This window comes from Aquarana catesbeiana, linkage group LG03 (assembly GCF_042186555.1).
Source record: "Aquarana catesbeiana isolate 2022-GZ linkage group LG03, ASM4218655v1, whole genome shotgun sequence".
Taxonomy (NCBI): domain Eukaryota; kingdom Metazoa; phylum Chordata; class Amphibia; order Anura; family Ranidae; genus Aquarana; species Aquarana catesbeiana.
In genome coordinates this window covers 290,370,081-290,387,591 of record NC_133326.1, presented here as the reverse complement: position 1 = coordinate 290,387,591, position 17,511 = coordinate 290,370,081, and the positions used below count along the sequence as shown (strand labels likewise).

Genomic DNA, 17,511 nt, shown 5'->3' with positions numbered 1-17,511 from the left:
GGCCCCGCCCCCTCTGTCAACCCACCCCCCCCTTTTGTTTGAAATTCAAAAAAACGGTCCACGCGGGGGAGAGAGGCAGAGCCTAATGACGCCAAGCAGGAAGAAAAAAACCTGTGGAGCCAAAAACCAGGACCTCCGCACCCCCCGCACGCAGGGGGGGGGGTATTGCAAGTGGGGTAACAATGATTGCTGATTCCCTAACCCTGTTGTTCCCTTCAGGGGGGGAGAAAAGCATGGCAGGCTCTTACCTCAAGAGGAATCCCCCTGTGTAAGCTGTTGCGGCCACACACAGACTGACACTGAGCTGAAGTGAAGACAACAGATTAAGGTATGTGCATTTACTACCTCTAGTGGAGAATTAAGGCATGACAACATTTTCCCTAAAGAAGAAAACCACAGGTGGACTTTTATACTTTCTAGGCTTCTTCCCTTACCTTATCCCCGCCGCAGGATTCTGTTGAATTAACAGACAGATTCAACCTTCACGGCAGGCTGCGTTAGCAAACCTTCAAGGACTGGGTCCCTTTTTATCAGGGTTCCACTCCCATGGATCTGTAATAGCACCCCGCCAAGAAAAACTTTAGGTGATGTAAGCATGAACAAAGCCTTGGGTCCCGGGGTCCAGCCCTGCAAGGAGAGGCGTTACAGGCAAAACCTCGTGCTTTGTATACGAGGCATCCACCTCGGCCTCAGTGGCACTTTGGATGGATTTGGTCTGTGAAGGCTTAAATCCAGCAAGGATCCCTCCTGGAGCTCCTCAGAGCACATCTTCACACGTGACCAACACCTTAGACACTGGCGAAAAAACTGAGGTACTCCTGGTAAGAGGAGGGGTTATATAGGGAGTGAACTGGTGCCTATATACCCACATAGTGATTACTATGGTGCTCTGTGTCCCGTGATGTACGATAAAGAAATATTGTTTATTGAAGGCTGCAATGATACTTTGTATTTTTGGTGAGATCAGCAGAAGGCATCTCATCCTGATCTCATTCCTCAGAAGCAAAGGGTAGGAATCTTCTTCGTCTACCTACTCTTCAGGCAGCACGCGGCAGCCACAAAAGTAAGGACAGAGACTGACTCAGGACAAGAGACTAAAGGGGCTTGATTGGGACCCCTGTCATCTATGGCCTCCAATAAAACCAAGCTTTCTGCCCATAAGGTCAGATATGGTGTCTGAGAACTCTCCAGATAGGTAGGAAGAGGTGTGTGATCCAGAGGAAGGCAGACTGAGGACAGTGGTCAGAACAGAGAAGACTAAGGCCCTTCAGGGCAAGACTACAAGACTATAATTCCCAACACACACACACCCAAGCTGTTGGCCAAGTCTGTATGTTGCTGGAACCAAGGAAGTGTTTAATGATTGCTGTGCTATCACAGCCAGGAGTGGCATTTGCTGACTAGAGAGCACGCTAAGAGGAAGAAAATGGCTCATGCATGTGCAGTAGGGTCAGGGAGGCTGAGGCTGCACAAGTACAGTGATGGGCCTATGGGACAGATAGTGAGACAGAAGCAGGCTGTGAAAAGGGTGCCAAATTCAAAAGAGAATTATACAGTAAAAGAGTGATGGGAGAAAAGAGACCAAGCAGTCCATGTAGTCTTCCCCATTTTTTTTTTACTTTTTTGTTGGAGTAAAGATCTATGTTTGTCCCAAGCATTAGTGAATCCACATACTGTTGACTGACTCACTACCTCTGCTAGAAGTCTATGCAAGCAACAACTACTAAACTAGGTTTTATCCATCAGACCTTTCACCATTTTTGTTACCTATCCCTGGACTTGTTCTACCTTATCGATATCTTTTTGAAAGTGAGGTTTCCAGAACTCGACACAGTATTTTATTTTTATTTTATTTTTCCCTACCACTACAACTATTCCTACTCTCACTAAGAACCAGTGCTGGAATATATTTTACTTTCGCTGACCTTTTGGAATTTTTTTAATATACTGGTCACAGTCTGACCCTTTTTAAAAAAGTTGTAGAACCCTGAACTAAATTCAAAGAGATGGGTATTTGTTACTGCTAGGGCTAGGAGCGAAGGCTGAACACTATTACTATTCCCAGCCCATTTGATGGAAAACTATGTCTATGTTGCCTATGGCTTTTAAACATACCTTATTCATAAAAGGAAAATATAGTTAAAAGCATTATTTGCTTGCTGCAATTACTTTATATAACAAATTCTATGTACCTGATATACCGGTTTTCTGTTTATGCATTTCCAGTTGGTGAATCAGCTGGGATTTTTCATCTTCTAAGCGTTTATTGGCTAATCTGAAACAGAAATATTGACCGTTTACAAACTGAACTGAATCCAATAAAAATGAAAGAAAATCAATATTTGATGCTATACACACGCTGTACTGATTTTTGATATAGAGAAATTTGACCATTTAAATTATCCTCCAATATTGCCGTTTCCTAAAACTGCAACTAGTTTTACCTAAATCTAAATATCAGTTTTCAAACAAAAGATTTTAAATACTGGTAATTGACCTCAAACCATTATACTTTTAATTGAAATGCTGACGAAAAAAAGAGGATAATATGCACATGTAAAAGCAGTAGATTGGATCCTGTCCTGGGCAGAATTTTATGTTCCTGCCTTGTCCACCCCAGGCATAGACAGCTGGCATACAGACTTCCTCACTCGACAGTGCCTGTCCTGAATTTGAGCACTGTCATACACACCATGTGCAGTTCCCCAGGCATGGGAAAGCTCCAGAAATTTTACACTAGAGAAAACCTGCCCTGCAAATGCCCATGTGCATGAGCCCTTACACAGCAACTCCAGGCTGAAGGAGGAGACTTTCCAGCAAATGCAGGGAAGGAGGACAGGGCGTGCTACAGAAGCCCCGTGTAATTTGATTAAACTGCCCTAATAGTTACCTCCTCTAAATACAAAACATAAGTAACTTAAAAATCAAAATTAATGTTACAATTACCGGAGAATCTGAAACTCTCTTGTGAGGCCTTGGTCTGTCTTTGCATCTTCAGGAAAATGCTTCAGAAGCTCAACCTTGTTTTAGAAAAGATATAGGGTGTTACAAGCTAAACTATAATGGAAACATGTCAAATTGCTCATTAAAAAGATCTGAAAATACAGAGGAAATTATGCCATCTTGGGTGTTATTGTATGGTAGTAATATTCAGTATATTCAGTAATATTCAAGCACAACACAGTTAAAGGCATTATAAAAATCTTTCTACCTGCACATCACATTTTTCACCTGAATAAGATCTTGTAGACTCATGGTATCATTTGTTGACTTGTATGCACAGCGTATAGAAGAGTAAATTGTAAAGCGGAGGTCCGCTGAATTTTTTTTTTTTTTTTTTTAAGTCAGCAGCTACAAATACTGCAGCTGCTGACTTTTAAAATAAGGACACTTACCTGTCCAGGGCGCCCGCGATGTCGGCACCCGAGGCCGAACTGTCCCTCGGTCCTCGGATGCTGCCACCGCCATCTTCGGTAAGGGAATCAGGAAGTGGAAGCCTTGCAGCTTCACTTCCTGGTTCCCTACTGCGCATGTGCCAGTCGCGCTGTGGAATCTGAATGGTTCCTGCTGTCTCTGGGACCTGTGTGTCTCCCAGCAGACAGTGCGGGGGGGGGGGGGGGGGGGGGAGTGACGTAGACCCCCGCAGGAGTCTATGCCCGGAAGTGGGTGCAAATACCTGTCTTATACAGGTATCTGCACCCCCTCCCCCCTGAAAGGTGCCAAATGTGACACCTGAGGGGGGGAGGGTTCCGAAAAGCAGAAGTTCCATTTTTGTGTGTACCTCTGCTTTAACATTCCTGTTTCAGAAGTTTCTGTATGGGTTCAAACAAGAATGATGCATGGCACTGCACAGGTTGATGCATGACCTCTGTAGTGTAAAATCTGAACATCCTGGAAAGAAACTACACATCCCACAATCCCTGGGTCTCTCAGTCTAGTGCTCTTTAGGTGAGAACTACACAGTAATTAGATTTGACACAGGCAGAGCAATTAACAGAGATCACCATGCTGGAAGAGAGACGCATTTTCATCACATTAGCACTCCCATATTTGTGGTGCAACACAGAATAAATGGTGAAGCATGAATTGAACACCATGTGACCCGGAAAAAAGGTGCCTGTCCTTCTGGTGAATTGATCAGCCATGACATGTGAGTCCGTCATTACAAGGTAAGGCAAACAAACAGCACAGGGAATGTAACTACACTAATAAGTCATTAAAGCATATACATCTGAAAGTGTACAGTGACTTTACAACAACACTTGGCCGAGATTAAAAATGATACTTTTTTTCCCTTGTTTAGATACTTGCTTAGAATAGGCAAAAAACATTGGAAAAATAATTAAAAAACACACAATGTATGCAAATGCATACATTTTAACACAGATAATAAAGTAATGATATAAAATAACAAGTCTATAAGCTGCTGTACTATAGTTTGCAGTTAATAAATTGTTTTAAAAAACATTTCCAGTGATATCCATCTTCCTTGTCTTGTGATGAGTCTTTTTTCATTAAATCCCGGGTCGGTTTTTCATTAAATACTCTGCTGTTGCTTTCACTATGGGTATAATTGAATTAATCTTGAGATTCATTATAGTAACTGAAGTGTGGATTTCAAAGACATTCCCGCACTTCTGTTCTCCCTAATTACGTTTATTCATTCTATAGAAAAACATGGCAGCACAGCTATTACATTCTTCTTTAAAATCACAGAGTAATATCTCACAATATTACCTGAAATATGCAATGTGTAATGTATGCGACACTGCCGTTAAATATATCAGACCCTATTTATCTGTGCCCACCCCCTGCTATGCATCGTATGAACATACTTTTTTCAATCAGTTTTTTTTTTTTAATGGGTTTTATATTTTACAACAACATATAAAAAAAATCAGCCAAGATCCAACTATCATTTCTCTGTTCCACACTATAAATTGGATCAAATAAATAGTGTTCCACATATCATTAAAATATTTATGGGTTAAGGTACAGAAAAGGGTGTCTTGGTAATTAGTGATAAGCCAAATATAATTTTCAGTTCCAGGAAGGTTTGGTGAACACGCATTAATGAATTAACAAAAAGCAAAAATTCAGTTTGGTGACGAGCTGCGACTTTTGTAATGCTTAAAGTGAAACATTAAAAATGCATAATTTCTTTAAGCCTCTCACTGGCAGAGCTGCTTTGCACTTTTTTGCACACGTTTGATAAATATTGCTTAACCCCTTCATGCCAAGCGTACGCAAATATGCAGCCCCACTGGACTGGGCTTTTTTCCGTGTGGCCACATAATTGCGTATCTCCCTTAGTGCTAGCAGCGTGCCACACAGAGTGCTGCCAGCACAGAGACTGGGCTCTCAGTTGGAGCCCCGGGCCCCATACTAATGATTCTGGGTAACCTGATCACTGTGATAGCCTCTAGTTGGCTGTCACAGTGATCAGTCACTGTGAAGCCCGTCCCCATGTTTTCTCTCTATGTGAATGGAGGAGAGAAATACGTTGTATCTCTCTCCTTACAGAGAAAATAACAACAATAATAAAAAAAAAAAAATACCTAGATCAAGGTTTTATCTAGGTCAGTGCCAGGGTTAGTGTTTGGGTAAGGGTCAGTATTTTTTTTTTAATTAGTATCAGTGTAAATTAGTGTCAGTGTGTTTTAGGTAGGATAGATAACAAAAACAAAACAATGTGCACTATTGTTTTTGGGCTGTACTACAGGTACAGACAACAACTAACATACACATGGGGTATTGCTGCGATTCTCAGGAACAGGAGAGTTTAATTTTGGTTGTTCTTTGGTGGAAGGTTATGATAGTAGCAAGAAGTATACAGCTAAATTAAAAAAAAAGATTTTATTTTCAACTATTTTGGGCCAGCTTTCCTTTGATAATAAAAGCTAAAAAATCAGGAGTAATCCATTACAATTTACCACCAAATGAAAGCCCAATTTGTCCAGAAAAAATCTGCGGTATAATGCGGCATTTAGGTTTGTTTTTCCCTTAGGTGTGAGGGGGTTAAGCCTCCCCACCGACCCCCACCTCCAAACATAATACATTTTATGAAAAGAAGTCCTGGAAAATGGTAGTTACAATTTATTCTGTCACACAATAGAAGCAGAATGGTATATCAAGTGCAAAATGTCAGTGAATAATACATTAAAGTAAATTTAGAGCACAAATTGTGGAAATGCAATATATTACCCAATTTTTTGGTAACATAAAAGATGAGGTTGTGCCACATGAGCTAGACGATAAGGGGCATATCTGTCAAAATATGTTTTTTGAGTTTGGGTCTGACAGCATAGAACACATCACAGTTGTAGGTACTAGAAAAAAAATTCACTTGGGAAGCTGAAATTCAACTTGTAACATAAGAAACGCTTTAAATACATTGTTATATAATTGATATATAAACCAAAAATCATGAGTGTACACCCATCAAACCCTGGTAACTTATTAGGTTTTTTGTAGTTCATATTATTCCATATTGGGGCAAACTTCTTTTAACCTCCATATCACATTACGCTTTTTGTAACATCCCATAACCGATTCAGTGAAAAAAGAATGGGACATATAACAGTGATAGTGCAACTGACTGAAAAATTAGGGAATCTCTAGGGAAGACAGATGATAGGACCTCTTGAGTAGGAGAACCATTTCTGTCAGCTAACCCGCCATCCAGCTATGTATTATAGTTGTGAAGCTATTTTTATAGATATAGTATTTTCAAGGTGGATAATTTGATTTGCTGTTGCTTCCAGATTAAACGGCAAAAACACAGTTGATTTGAATACCAGTTGATTTGAATACCAAGATAAGAACATTCAACGCTATCAAATGCCAAAGCAGCATCTAATGACCAAATAACTCTTATCATTAGTGTTGGATGTTATCTGGATCAGTGTTTCTCAACTCCAGTCCTCAAGGCGCCCCAACAGGTCATGTTTTCAGGCTTTCCATTATATTGCTTATGTGATTTGATCAGTTTCACTCCCTTAGTAATTACAACAGCTGTTTCATCTGGGGGAAATCGTGAAAACATGACCTGTTGGGGTGCCTTGAGGACTGGAGTTGAGAAACACTGATCTGGATATTCAGTAAAAACTCTTGATGTTGATGTCTGTGGATGGAAAGGGAATAAAGCCTGATTGATCTGTGTGTGCCAATTTATAATTTATTCTGACAAGACGGTTTTTGACAGTGCTCTAGCCAGGATTTTGATGTCAGATTATAAGAGGGAGATGAATGTGTAAGACTCTGGTAAAATTCCTTTCCTGTTTAGGTAAGACTATGATGACAGTTTCAGTCATAGAATTTTGTAGGATACCCATTTCAAATGCTTTCTCAAAGACATTTAACAACTTAATAGAATGAGACATGTCTTTTATATACCTCCAACAGAACCCCATCTAAATCTGGTGCTTTTATTAGCTGCCGTTGTTGAGAGCTCCTGTACAGTGAGGGGCATCAAGTCTATCTCTTCTATTGACCCCAAAATTGTTCTAATGAAGAAAGGGAATAAGAGACCTCTAAATTATAGAAGTGATCATGATAGGATTAAAACCAGGCTGCAATATCCAGAGTATAATATTGTCTCCACTATCACTAATAGCTGCAATATAGGTTGAATCCTGCTGGGAGAAGGCTATCATAGCCTATAAATGGCTTGTATTTTGCCCTCCTCATTATATTATATATTAACTATTGTCTACCTTTGCTAAAGCAACAGTTTTATAAATCTGCTGAGAGTGTTTTGACGAGCAGGGGAGGGGTCAACTAGATAATTTTCTCCAGCAGAACACAATTTCTCCATGAATAAATGTTCCCACTCTCCAAATTATTTGTTAACAGTAGAGATTTTTTTTATTTTAATTAAAATACCTCACAGGTAGGCTTTTAGAGCATCCCAGGTCACTAGATAATTTGCCATGTCTTTATTAAACTGAAAGAATTCAGAGCTCAAAGCCCAGATCTTATCTCCCCTTGTAAATTAAACTTTGCTATCGCAGTTTCACCTTCCAGTGATCTCATCCTGTTGGGGAATCGCAGGATAAATGAAGCACTAAGAGAGTGGTCTGAGAATCCCATTTGCCCATAAACAGAAGAACCAATATGAGGAGGGGTAAATATCGTGTTCAATGCTAAATCTTTGTGAGACAGGGATGAATATGTACTAGAACAGTGCTTCTCAACCTTTTTCCCCATCAAGGCACCCTTTAAAATTCTGCACAAGCTCAAGGCACCTCTGTCTAAAATGTAAAAAACAAAACTAAGTTTTACATATCGCAGCAGCATCCACACACATGGGCCACCGAACATTACATGTGATTCATTCCTCCACCTTTGCAAACTAGTACTGACTAGTAATCTAGTGTTTCTCTTCTCCCTCAGTTTCTCTACCTTTGTTAATGTGACCTCAGTGCTGACAGAGAGGGGCAGGGTAGGGGTAAGCAAGGGTATTGTGAAGATGCACGATTTCCTCCTTATCATCACTGGTTAAGATTCCAGTGGCTGGCCTGCACGGCGCCCAAGATTGTAATGCTGCACAATAAGACCTGTGACTTTGCGTAACGAAAAGGTAGGCTTGAGCCACTCGCTGGCTTGTTGGCAATTTTGCCAAGTCATCCCTGAATAACACAGAAGGCAGCCCAGGGTACTACTGCACCCTGGCTGAAAAGGCTGTACTAAAGCAACAAGAAAATTGTTGTATTCCTGGGTGCTATAGCCTCCCTATATCAACCAGTTTCAGTTGTTCAAAGACCCTAGCCTAGCAAAGGGCATAACTGTGGGTAGAGTGGGAGTACCTGCTGTACTATACCTATCTATTAGGGTATTCAAGATATTATTGTAATATTCTAGTGCAAAGACTGGAATCCCTGGATAATATGCAACAAATTGGAAGAACTGTTTCAAAACCTTACCCGAAAACGGCGGAGGTATATAAATATTTGTTAGTACCATTCACAAGCCATTTAGGGTACACAGCAAAAATACAAATCTACCATGTGGATTACTTGGCTGTAAGAAAATCCTATTGATGAGGACACCAATATAATGACTCCTCTAACATATCTAAATGAACTAAATGGTACTAAGTTTTAAACTTAGAACTGTGGAGAGTATTTATTGTGTCTTTAGATGAGTCCCCTGGAGGCACACTACGGATGAAGCACAATACTTTAAAGAAGTAAAAACAGCTTGATGCTTAAGGGTTTCTCAAACTCCAGCACATTTTAAGACAACAAAGCTAAGGTCTTAATCATAGACCATACTACTAATATAATGTACAGAAGTGAATTACCCACAGTAGAAATAGTTCCAGAGTGTAGGCGTTAGTGCCTCTATAAAGATTTTGGGAGTCTGAAACTGCCAGTCATATGTGGAAAGAAGTGCAGTGTTCCAGAAGCGTTATACAAGGCAACCTCTTACAGGAGAAATCAAGAGAGTGAAGGTATACATTCAGTGGAAACGGTAATGTGTATAATCTGTGACAGGCATAAGTAGCAGAACCCTGACTGTCTAGGCAGGATAAATTAAAATGGAAAGCTAGCATCCAACAATATTAGCATTTGCTGGAGGTGAAATTTACTGTATTTTTCTGCGTATAAGGCGACTGGGTATATAAGACGGCCCCCTAATTTTCCAGTTAAAACCCATAGGTTTTGGGCTATACTCGTCGTATAAGACTACTCCCATTTCCGAGGCAACGCCATTTAAAAACATCAGATTTGAATTAAATAATTTTAATTAAAATGGTTATGACTTACCAGTACTTAAAATCCTTCAAAATCCTCATTATGTTCATCCTCTGACATCATAAGTTCATCAATGACATCTTGTTATACATTTGTAAGACAGTCATCATATGGATCTAATTCCGAATCAGATGGTGTGGCTTCAGTTTCGGCTTCCCCTTCATCTTGCCACAAGTAGTCGTCCTCCATACCATCCAAAGACTTGATTACTGTTTCTGCATCAATATCATTCCAGGCTTTTATGACAAAGTTACACAAAACATCCAACTGTGGAGCACACATGTTTCCTCCTTTTGTGAATGACTTTTCGCCGCTAACCATCCACTCATTCCACTGTTCTCGAATGCGATCTTTAAATGGCTTGTTTAGGCACACATCCAGTGGGCTACGTTATTGACGAAGTCCACCTGGTCGCCTACTCTATACATTTTTAAAGCCATAGCTTTACTCCTTCTTCATCCATCCACCCTTTTTCATTCACATATACAAAAACTCCAAAAAGGAAGGGTAATCATTGGCCTTAGTTTGGTGCTATCAGCTGTACATGCTAGTACCACTGTAAAACTGGACTTCTCATGTCCTGTTTCTAATTAACCGTTTTTGCACCTTTTGAATTGACAGTCTTATTTCCAACCATTTTGAAATTCATGGGAGTTTCATCCATATTTCTGATATGACTTAACGCATAGCCGTGTTTCCTGTACTGTTGTATTACATATCAATGGAAATTACTTACTTTGCTATCGAGATCTGCAGGTAATTTTTGTGCAATTTTGGTCTTTTCCCTTAGTACCAGATTATGCCTTTCCAAGAACCTAGTACACCAGGATACAGTGGTGATTGTAAAGTTTAGAGTTTTTTTTTTTTTTTTTAAATAACAAACATGTCATACCTCGTTTTGCACAGAGTGGCCCCGATCATACTCTTCTGGGGTCCCCCGGCGGCGCTGGTAGCTCTTCCCCGCATCGTATAACCCCCTAGGAGAAGTGCTCCCTTGGGGGGGTTACCTTGCGGGCGCGCTTCCGAGTCCAACATTTGCGTTCATAGATGTAGAATGCCGGACTTGGCCCCACCCCAAGTCGCTGCGTCATTGGATTCGATTTATAGCTGCGGGAGCCAATGGCTGCGCTGCTATCAATCTACCCAATCAAGAGCCAAGAACCCCGGGCAGAGGAAGTGTGCGTCTCCGCCATGGGAAATTCCAGGGCTCAGGTAAGTAAAATGGGGGGCTGGGGGGCCGTCACTGCCAGGTGTTTTTTCATCTGAATGCATGGGATGCATTCAGGTGAAAAAACACAAGGGTTTACAACCCCTCTAAATCCTTTGCTCTGATCTGGGTTAGATTTGCCCCCCTGAAGTGCAAACATACATATGTTGTGGTTGAGTTTTGGTCAATGTAGGGTGCCTCTTCTTAATGCACTTACCCCTTGGCATACTCTTTAGTGCATCTTCATTTGCTTTCCAGTCTCAGGCCATTTTTTCTGTTACTCCATATTGTCTTGTAGCAGCACAGTTATTATGTTCCTTGGCAAAGTTAACAACTTTCAGCTTGAAACTGGCTTCATATGTTCTTCTTCTTGATGGAGCCATGATGGGGTCCTGTCTACCAGCCATTTTTACACCCACTAATCCCACTAAACTGTCAGACCACTGGATGTGCTGTAATACCGTATGTACAGTAGCTTTGGCTACATACAATATACATACAGTATACTGCGCTGAGCCAATCACGGCGAGCGATGTATTCTATTAATGAATACAAAGCCTACTCGGATTGGCAGAGGTTGTAACATCATCAGCCTCTCTGACTCTCAAAAGGTTTTGTATTCATTAATAGAATACATCACTCGCCGTGATTGGCTCAGCGCGGTATACTGTATGTAGTCGAAGTATTAGTATTACCGCACATCCAGCGGGCTGACAGATTAGGGATGTTAGTTTTGGGCCAAACGAACTAATGGTACACATTTTATACCCCGCGTATAAGACGACCCCTGATATTTGGGGGATTTAAGTATAAAAAGTCATCTTATACGCTGTCAAATACGGTACTTACACTTTATATTCCAATTGTTTTCTTTATTTCTTTCCATTCAGGTTGCGGCCGCCTTAGGTGTTTCAAATATTTGAGTCTCTCAGTTAGCCACTATGTATAGTTTAGCAGGATAGAACATTGCATCTGTACCATCTTCATATTTTGCATGTTGCAGCTGAACCTCTAATTATGTTGTTGGGGCAAGTCATGGTTTCTTTCACTTTTACTGGTTTCATGGGCACTTTCACACTGAGGCACTGGCCACATTGACGGTAAAGCGCCGCTAGTTTTAGTGGCGCTTTACCGTCGTTTTAGCGATGCATTTCAGCCTCCAGCGGGGCTCTTTTAACCCCCACTAGCGGCCGAAAAAGTGCTAAAAGCGCCTATGCCGAAGCGCTTTGCAGGCGCTTCAGCAGCGCTGTCCATCGATTTCAATGGCAGGGGCGGTTTAGGAGCGGTGTATTCACCGCTCCCGCACCACCCCAAAGATGCTGCTTGGAGGACTTTTTTCTCCTGTCCTGCAAGAGCACCACCCCAGTGTGAAAGCACTTGGGCTTTCACACTGGGGCTGCAGAAGAGGCAGTTTACAGGTGCTTCTCATGCACTATTGTTAGCGCAAAAACACCTGTAAAATGCCTCAGTGTGAAAGTGGCCTTAGGGTAATGTCTCTCTTTGTAGTGAGCCAGGCTTAATATGAATGGGCATGATGGAATTGCCAGGCGGCAATGGTCATGAAGGAATAATGTAAGCTCAGTTAAGTGCAAAGTGCCACTTGAAGCTACAGTTAGGTCCATATATATATTTGGATACAGGCACAATTTTCATATTTTTGGCTTTGTATGCCACCAGAAAAAAAATTAAAATGAAACAATCCAAATGAATTTGAAGTGCGGACTTTCGGCTTTAATTCAAGGGGTTGAACATAAATATCAAGTACACATTTTAGAAACTGCAATCATTTTTATACACAGTCCCTCCCATTTTTAGGGGCTCAAATGTAATTGGACAAATTAATACAATCATAAATAAAATGTTAATGTTTAATATTTTGCTGAGAATCCTTTACTGGCAATGTCTGGAACCCATGGACATTACCAAAGACTGGGTCTCCTCCTTTCTGATGCTTTGTCAGGCTCTAACTGCAGCTGTCCTTTGTTTGTGGGTCTTTCTGCCTTTAGTTTTGCCTTCAGTAAGTGAAATGCATGCTCAATTGGGTTGAGATCAGGTGATTGACTTAGCCATTGCAGAATATTCCACTTCTTTCCCTTCAAAAGCTCCTGGGTTGCTTTTGCAGTGCATTTTGGATCATTGTCCATCTGTACTGTGAAGCACCGTCCAATCAACTTTGCTGCATTTGGCTGAATCTGGGTTGAAAGTATATCTCTCAACACTGCAGAATTCATCCAGCTGCTTCTGTCTTCTGTCACATCATAAAAAAAAAAAAAAAAAAACAGAAAACAAAAAAAAAAAAAACACAAAAAAACAATGACCCAGTGCCACTGGAAGCCATGCATGCACATGTCATCAAGCTGTCAATGTTTTACAGATGACGTTGTGTGCTTTGGATCATGAGCTGTTCCAAGCCTTCTCCACACTTTTTTATTCCCATCATTCTGGTGCAGATTAATCTTACTTTCATCCATCCAAAGAATGTTTTACCAGAACTGGTCTGGCTTTTTTAGATGTTTTTTGGCAAAGTCTAATCTGGCTTTTCTATTCTTTAGGCTTATGAATGGTTTGCACCTTGTGGCAAACCCTCTGTATTTGGTCTTGTGACATCTCTTGATTGTAGACTTTGACAATGATACGCCCACCTTCTAAAAAAGTGTCCTTCACTTGTCTGGACGTTGTGAATGGGTTTTTCTTTACCATAGAGAGATCCTGCGATCATCCACCACTGTTGTCTTCCGTGGACGTCCAGGCCTTTTTATGTTGCTGCTCACCAGTGCATTCTTTTTCTTCAGAATGTACCAAACTGTTGATTTGGCCACTCCTAATGTTGCTGCTATCTCTCTGATGGATTTGTTTTGCTTTTGAAGTCTCACAATGGCCTGTTTCACTTGTATGGACAGCTCCTTTAAACGCATTACGTAGGTTCACAGCAATAGATTCCAAATGCAAATACCACACTTAGAATCAACGCCAGACCTTTTACCTACTTAATTGATGAAGAAGTAACGAAGGAGTAGCCCACACCTGGCCATGAAACCGCTTTTAAATCAATTGTCCAATTACTTTTGGCCCGTTGAAAAAAAAAAGGGGGGGTGGCTATTCTTAAGAGCTGTAATTCCTAAACCTTTCCTCCGATTGGGATGTACATACCAGCAAATTAAACCTGAGAGTGTGCACTTTCAACCCATAACCATTATATACCTATAGCTTGATAATGTTTTGGTAAAAAAACTAAAATTGTGCCTGTGTCCAAATATATATATGGACCTAACTGTATGTCTGCCAAAGATCTCAATAAGCCAGAGTTCAATAAAAGTAACAGGGTCCTCTGCCCAAACCCAGCCTCTTCTCCATATGCATCAAGAAGAGATGTGTCATGTACATCTTCTTTTAAAGGAGCCACATCATCCTCCATAGTGTTTACTATGCACTCAAGGGCCACCATAATTTCCTGATCTTCTGTAGGTCCTGGCACACTAATGCTACATCCGCTTTAATGCCCATGACTTGCCCTATAAGAGTCTGTAGAGAAGTATTACAAGCTTGTACTACTGCCAAAACTTCCCCTAATGTACACTCAACTTTCCCCTGTGTGGTCTGTAGGGCAGCATCTGTTGTCACCAGAAATGGGAGCTGACCCAAGTCCAACTCATAGAGGGCCCGTTCTCCCCTTGAGATGCAGATAATGGGTACTCTACACTTGGTTCTATGTCTATCTCCACTGGAGCACGATAGTGGGACCTGATTTGGGGATCCTTCACGGAAGTAGGTGCAAATTTTTCAAGTTAACTCACAATTTCCTCAGGTTTCTCCTTTTCTGCTTGCTGTGGTAGAGAACAGGTGCAATCTTGGGCAGCAAAATCTGGCACAGCCTGTTCGTCCATATTTTGCTTGGTCATAGATTTGGCAAGGTTTGGGAACTATCCACATATTCCTCACCCTTCATAAATGCCACATTGAAAATTAGGTGGCAGCAAAGTTGAGATAGAATTCCTGTCTGGTGATATTTGTGTGCACTGTATACTTACTATATCCAGGCAGTTACCAACAGCAACAGTCACAGTGAATCAGCTGGGAGCTGGTCATATCGACTCCCAACTAGCAGTCATTGTCATTTGACAGTGATAATGTACAAAGAAATGGCTGGAGCCTCGTGGCCAGAATTACACAAGACCAGAATTACAAAGGCACAAAATACTCCTGGGTCACAAAGGGATTGATAATACAGCATTTAAGCTTCAAGTAGTTTTAACTTTACTGCATGTGCCCCACAATCTATCCATTTTCAGCACCAAAGTACAGAAAAAAAATGATCCTAAATCAAAATTGAAGTAGAAGAGTACTTTTTCGAAAACGTTTACATTCATACTCTTCCCAACAGCCTCTGATAAAAGGCCAATATGACAGGTTACGTTTCCTGATGATAATTCCTGTTTTCAGCAATCCTGCCAGCAGCCTACATCAAAGTGGCATTTTTAGATTGGCTGCATGGACAAGTACAAATTTATTAAGTTTAGTGATGGAGCAGGTATACTTTAAAAAAAGGTGTTGATACCATAGAGAACTACTTTGCGTCAGCTAAACATACAATGTAATGTAATTGCAGATCACATTGTACTGCTACTTTGGAGAAAATTATTGTTTCCTCATTTTCTTACCACATCGTTTAGGTGTTGAATGGTTTGTTCGTTTTTTTGTTCACGCTCAGTTGCTTCTTTCAAAAGCCTTTTAAGATCAACAATGCTGTCATTTTTCTTTATAAATTCAGTTTCCATCTCCTTCATTTTGGTTTCATACATCCTTAAAAAGGCAGAATAGATCATTTTGTTAGCTAAGAGTAGTTTAAATGTCAGCAACAGGACCATATGTAAAAAGGCAAAAAATAGTATAACAAAAAAATATAAATGTTCTAGCAGTGTGCGTGTTTCAACTTTTAATCCCTGGTGATTAATGTATGGAAATTTACCTTTTGATATGCAACTTGGACCACAAGAGAGTTAACCTCCATTACCCACAAAGCACAAATCTGTGAGAACATTAAGATTTCAATAGAATTAATTAGCTTAAAGGATTATTATTATCTTATTTTTTTTACCAACTGTCACTATTCACTACTGGTTATGATAAATCTGTTTAAACTGCCCTCGGCTAGACATGCAATGTCCTGCAGACACAGGTGACACAGTCCTCCTTTTCATGTATTTTCAGCCTAACTGGGCATAAATCTCAAAACTATGGACACCATCAGACACCCCACCTTTTCTGAGATACACATGGGGGCATTACTGCCAATCTCCTTCTGAAGATGCCAATTGTCTGCATAGAACACTGACCGGCTGGGGCAATAAGGACTGAACTACTGACCTTGAAAATATATGCATCCATCCCCATCTGCATGCATATTCCAGGTTAGGGCCTTTTTCGCACAGAATTTTATGACTAGTGGCAGCAAGAATCCAGCAGATTCCAATTCTTGCAGCTGTTTTCACAGGTGGATGCAGATAGTTGTGGCCGTTCAGCCTGTACAAAACAATGACAGACTCACAGAGACCACCAACTGTCTGTTAGTGTTTGGATATATTCACACATGGAGCGTATCGATACCTACAGTTAGGAACGGATGATTGACCTTGCATCCACCCATGAATCCAGCCACAGAAACCTGCTGGATTCTTGCCACAGCTGGCCCTAAATTCTATGAGAAAGGGGTCTTAGTGATTCAAGGTAGGGGAGTTGTTGTTAAAACAAAAAAAAAATAATATAAAAATCTTGTCTGACTCTACTGTTATTTCCAAGATAAGCTATCTCTGGTAGTGCACAGCTGCCTCTCAAAGCACAATACACATTTATAGGTTTATAGGACATGTGACCAAGACAGAGCAGCCAGATCAAAATGTTATTTGCAAGCTGAAACATATGCAAGATCCTCCAATGCCCAGCTCAGCTGATGATAGAATGTAGTTTCAGATAAAGATTTATCAGAGGAAACTATGTTTTCAGTATTCTGCGTAGTTGTAAAACTTTGCAACAGACATGCTTAAGGCTCCATTTGCAAGGGTGATTACACAAGCTGCAACTGCCAGTGGCAAATTGCATCCAGCTATGATGACCGCAGGTAACTGGTGGCTCTGCGAACAGTCATGAATAACTGCAGCTTTTGGCAACCCATCATTGCATTGTATAGGATCTGCAGCCACAGCTATTTGCACACATCTGTCAATTCCAACCGCAGGAATCTGCAGGTACCTGTCACTGGAAATCGAAGCGCATGTAATCACCCATGTGAATGAAGCCTATGAAGAGATTGCTATGACTAGATTCTGGATTTTCCTAATAATGATTGTGTTGTGGAAAGTGTACATTTGGTTGTAATTAGAAAAGAGTTACTGTCCAGTTAATGTCCAAAAAAAAAAAAATTGAATTTTTGCACGCACCCTTTTCTTGCAGTCAGTTGAGATAATGTTGGTATCAAAAACAAAAAAACTGTAGGCCAGCCTAGGATAACCCATTCTCTACCCTCAGTTTGTAGCAAACAGTACCAACAGC

General features: G+C 40.7%; 1 protein-coding gene across 1 annotated transcript in view; it reads right to left on the bottom strand.

The window, feature by feature from the left end:
* CEP290 (centrosomal protein 290) overlaps positions 1 to 17,511 on the bottom strand; it is a 318,271-nt gene that overhangs the window by 13,950 nt on the left and 286,810 nt on the right. The window contains exons 49-51 of the mRNA XM_073620204.1: positions 15,624 to 15,765; positions 2,947 to 3,020; positions 2,193 to 2,275 (exon numbers count right to left, since the gene is read on the bottom strand). Of these exons, the coding sequence (XP_073476305.1) occupies positions 2,193 to 2,275; positions 2,947 to 3,020; positions 15,624 to 15,765 (299 nt within the window). The remainder of the gene's footprint in view (positions 1 to 2,192; positions 2,276 to 2,946; positions 3,021 to 15,623; positions 15,766 to 17,511) is intronic.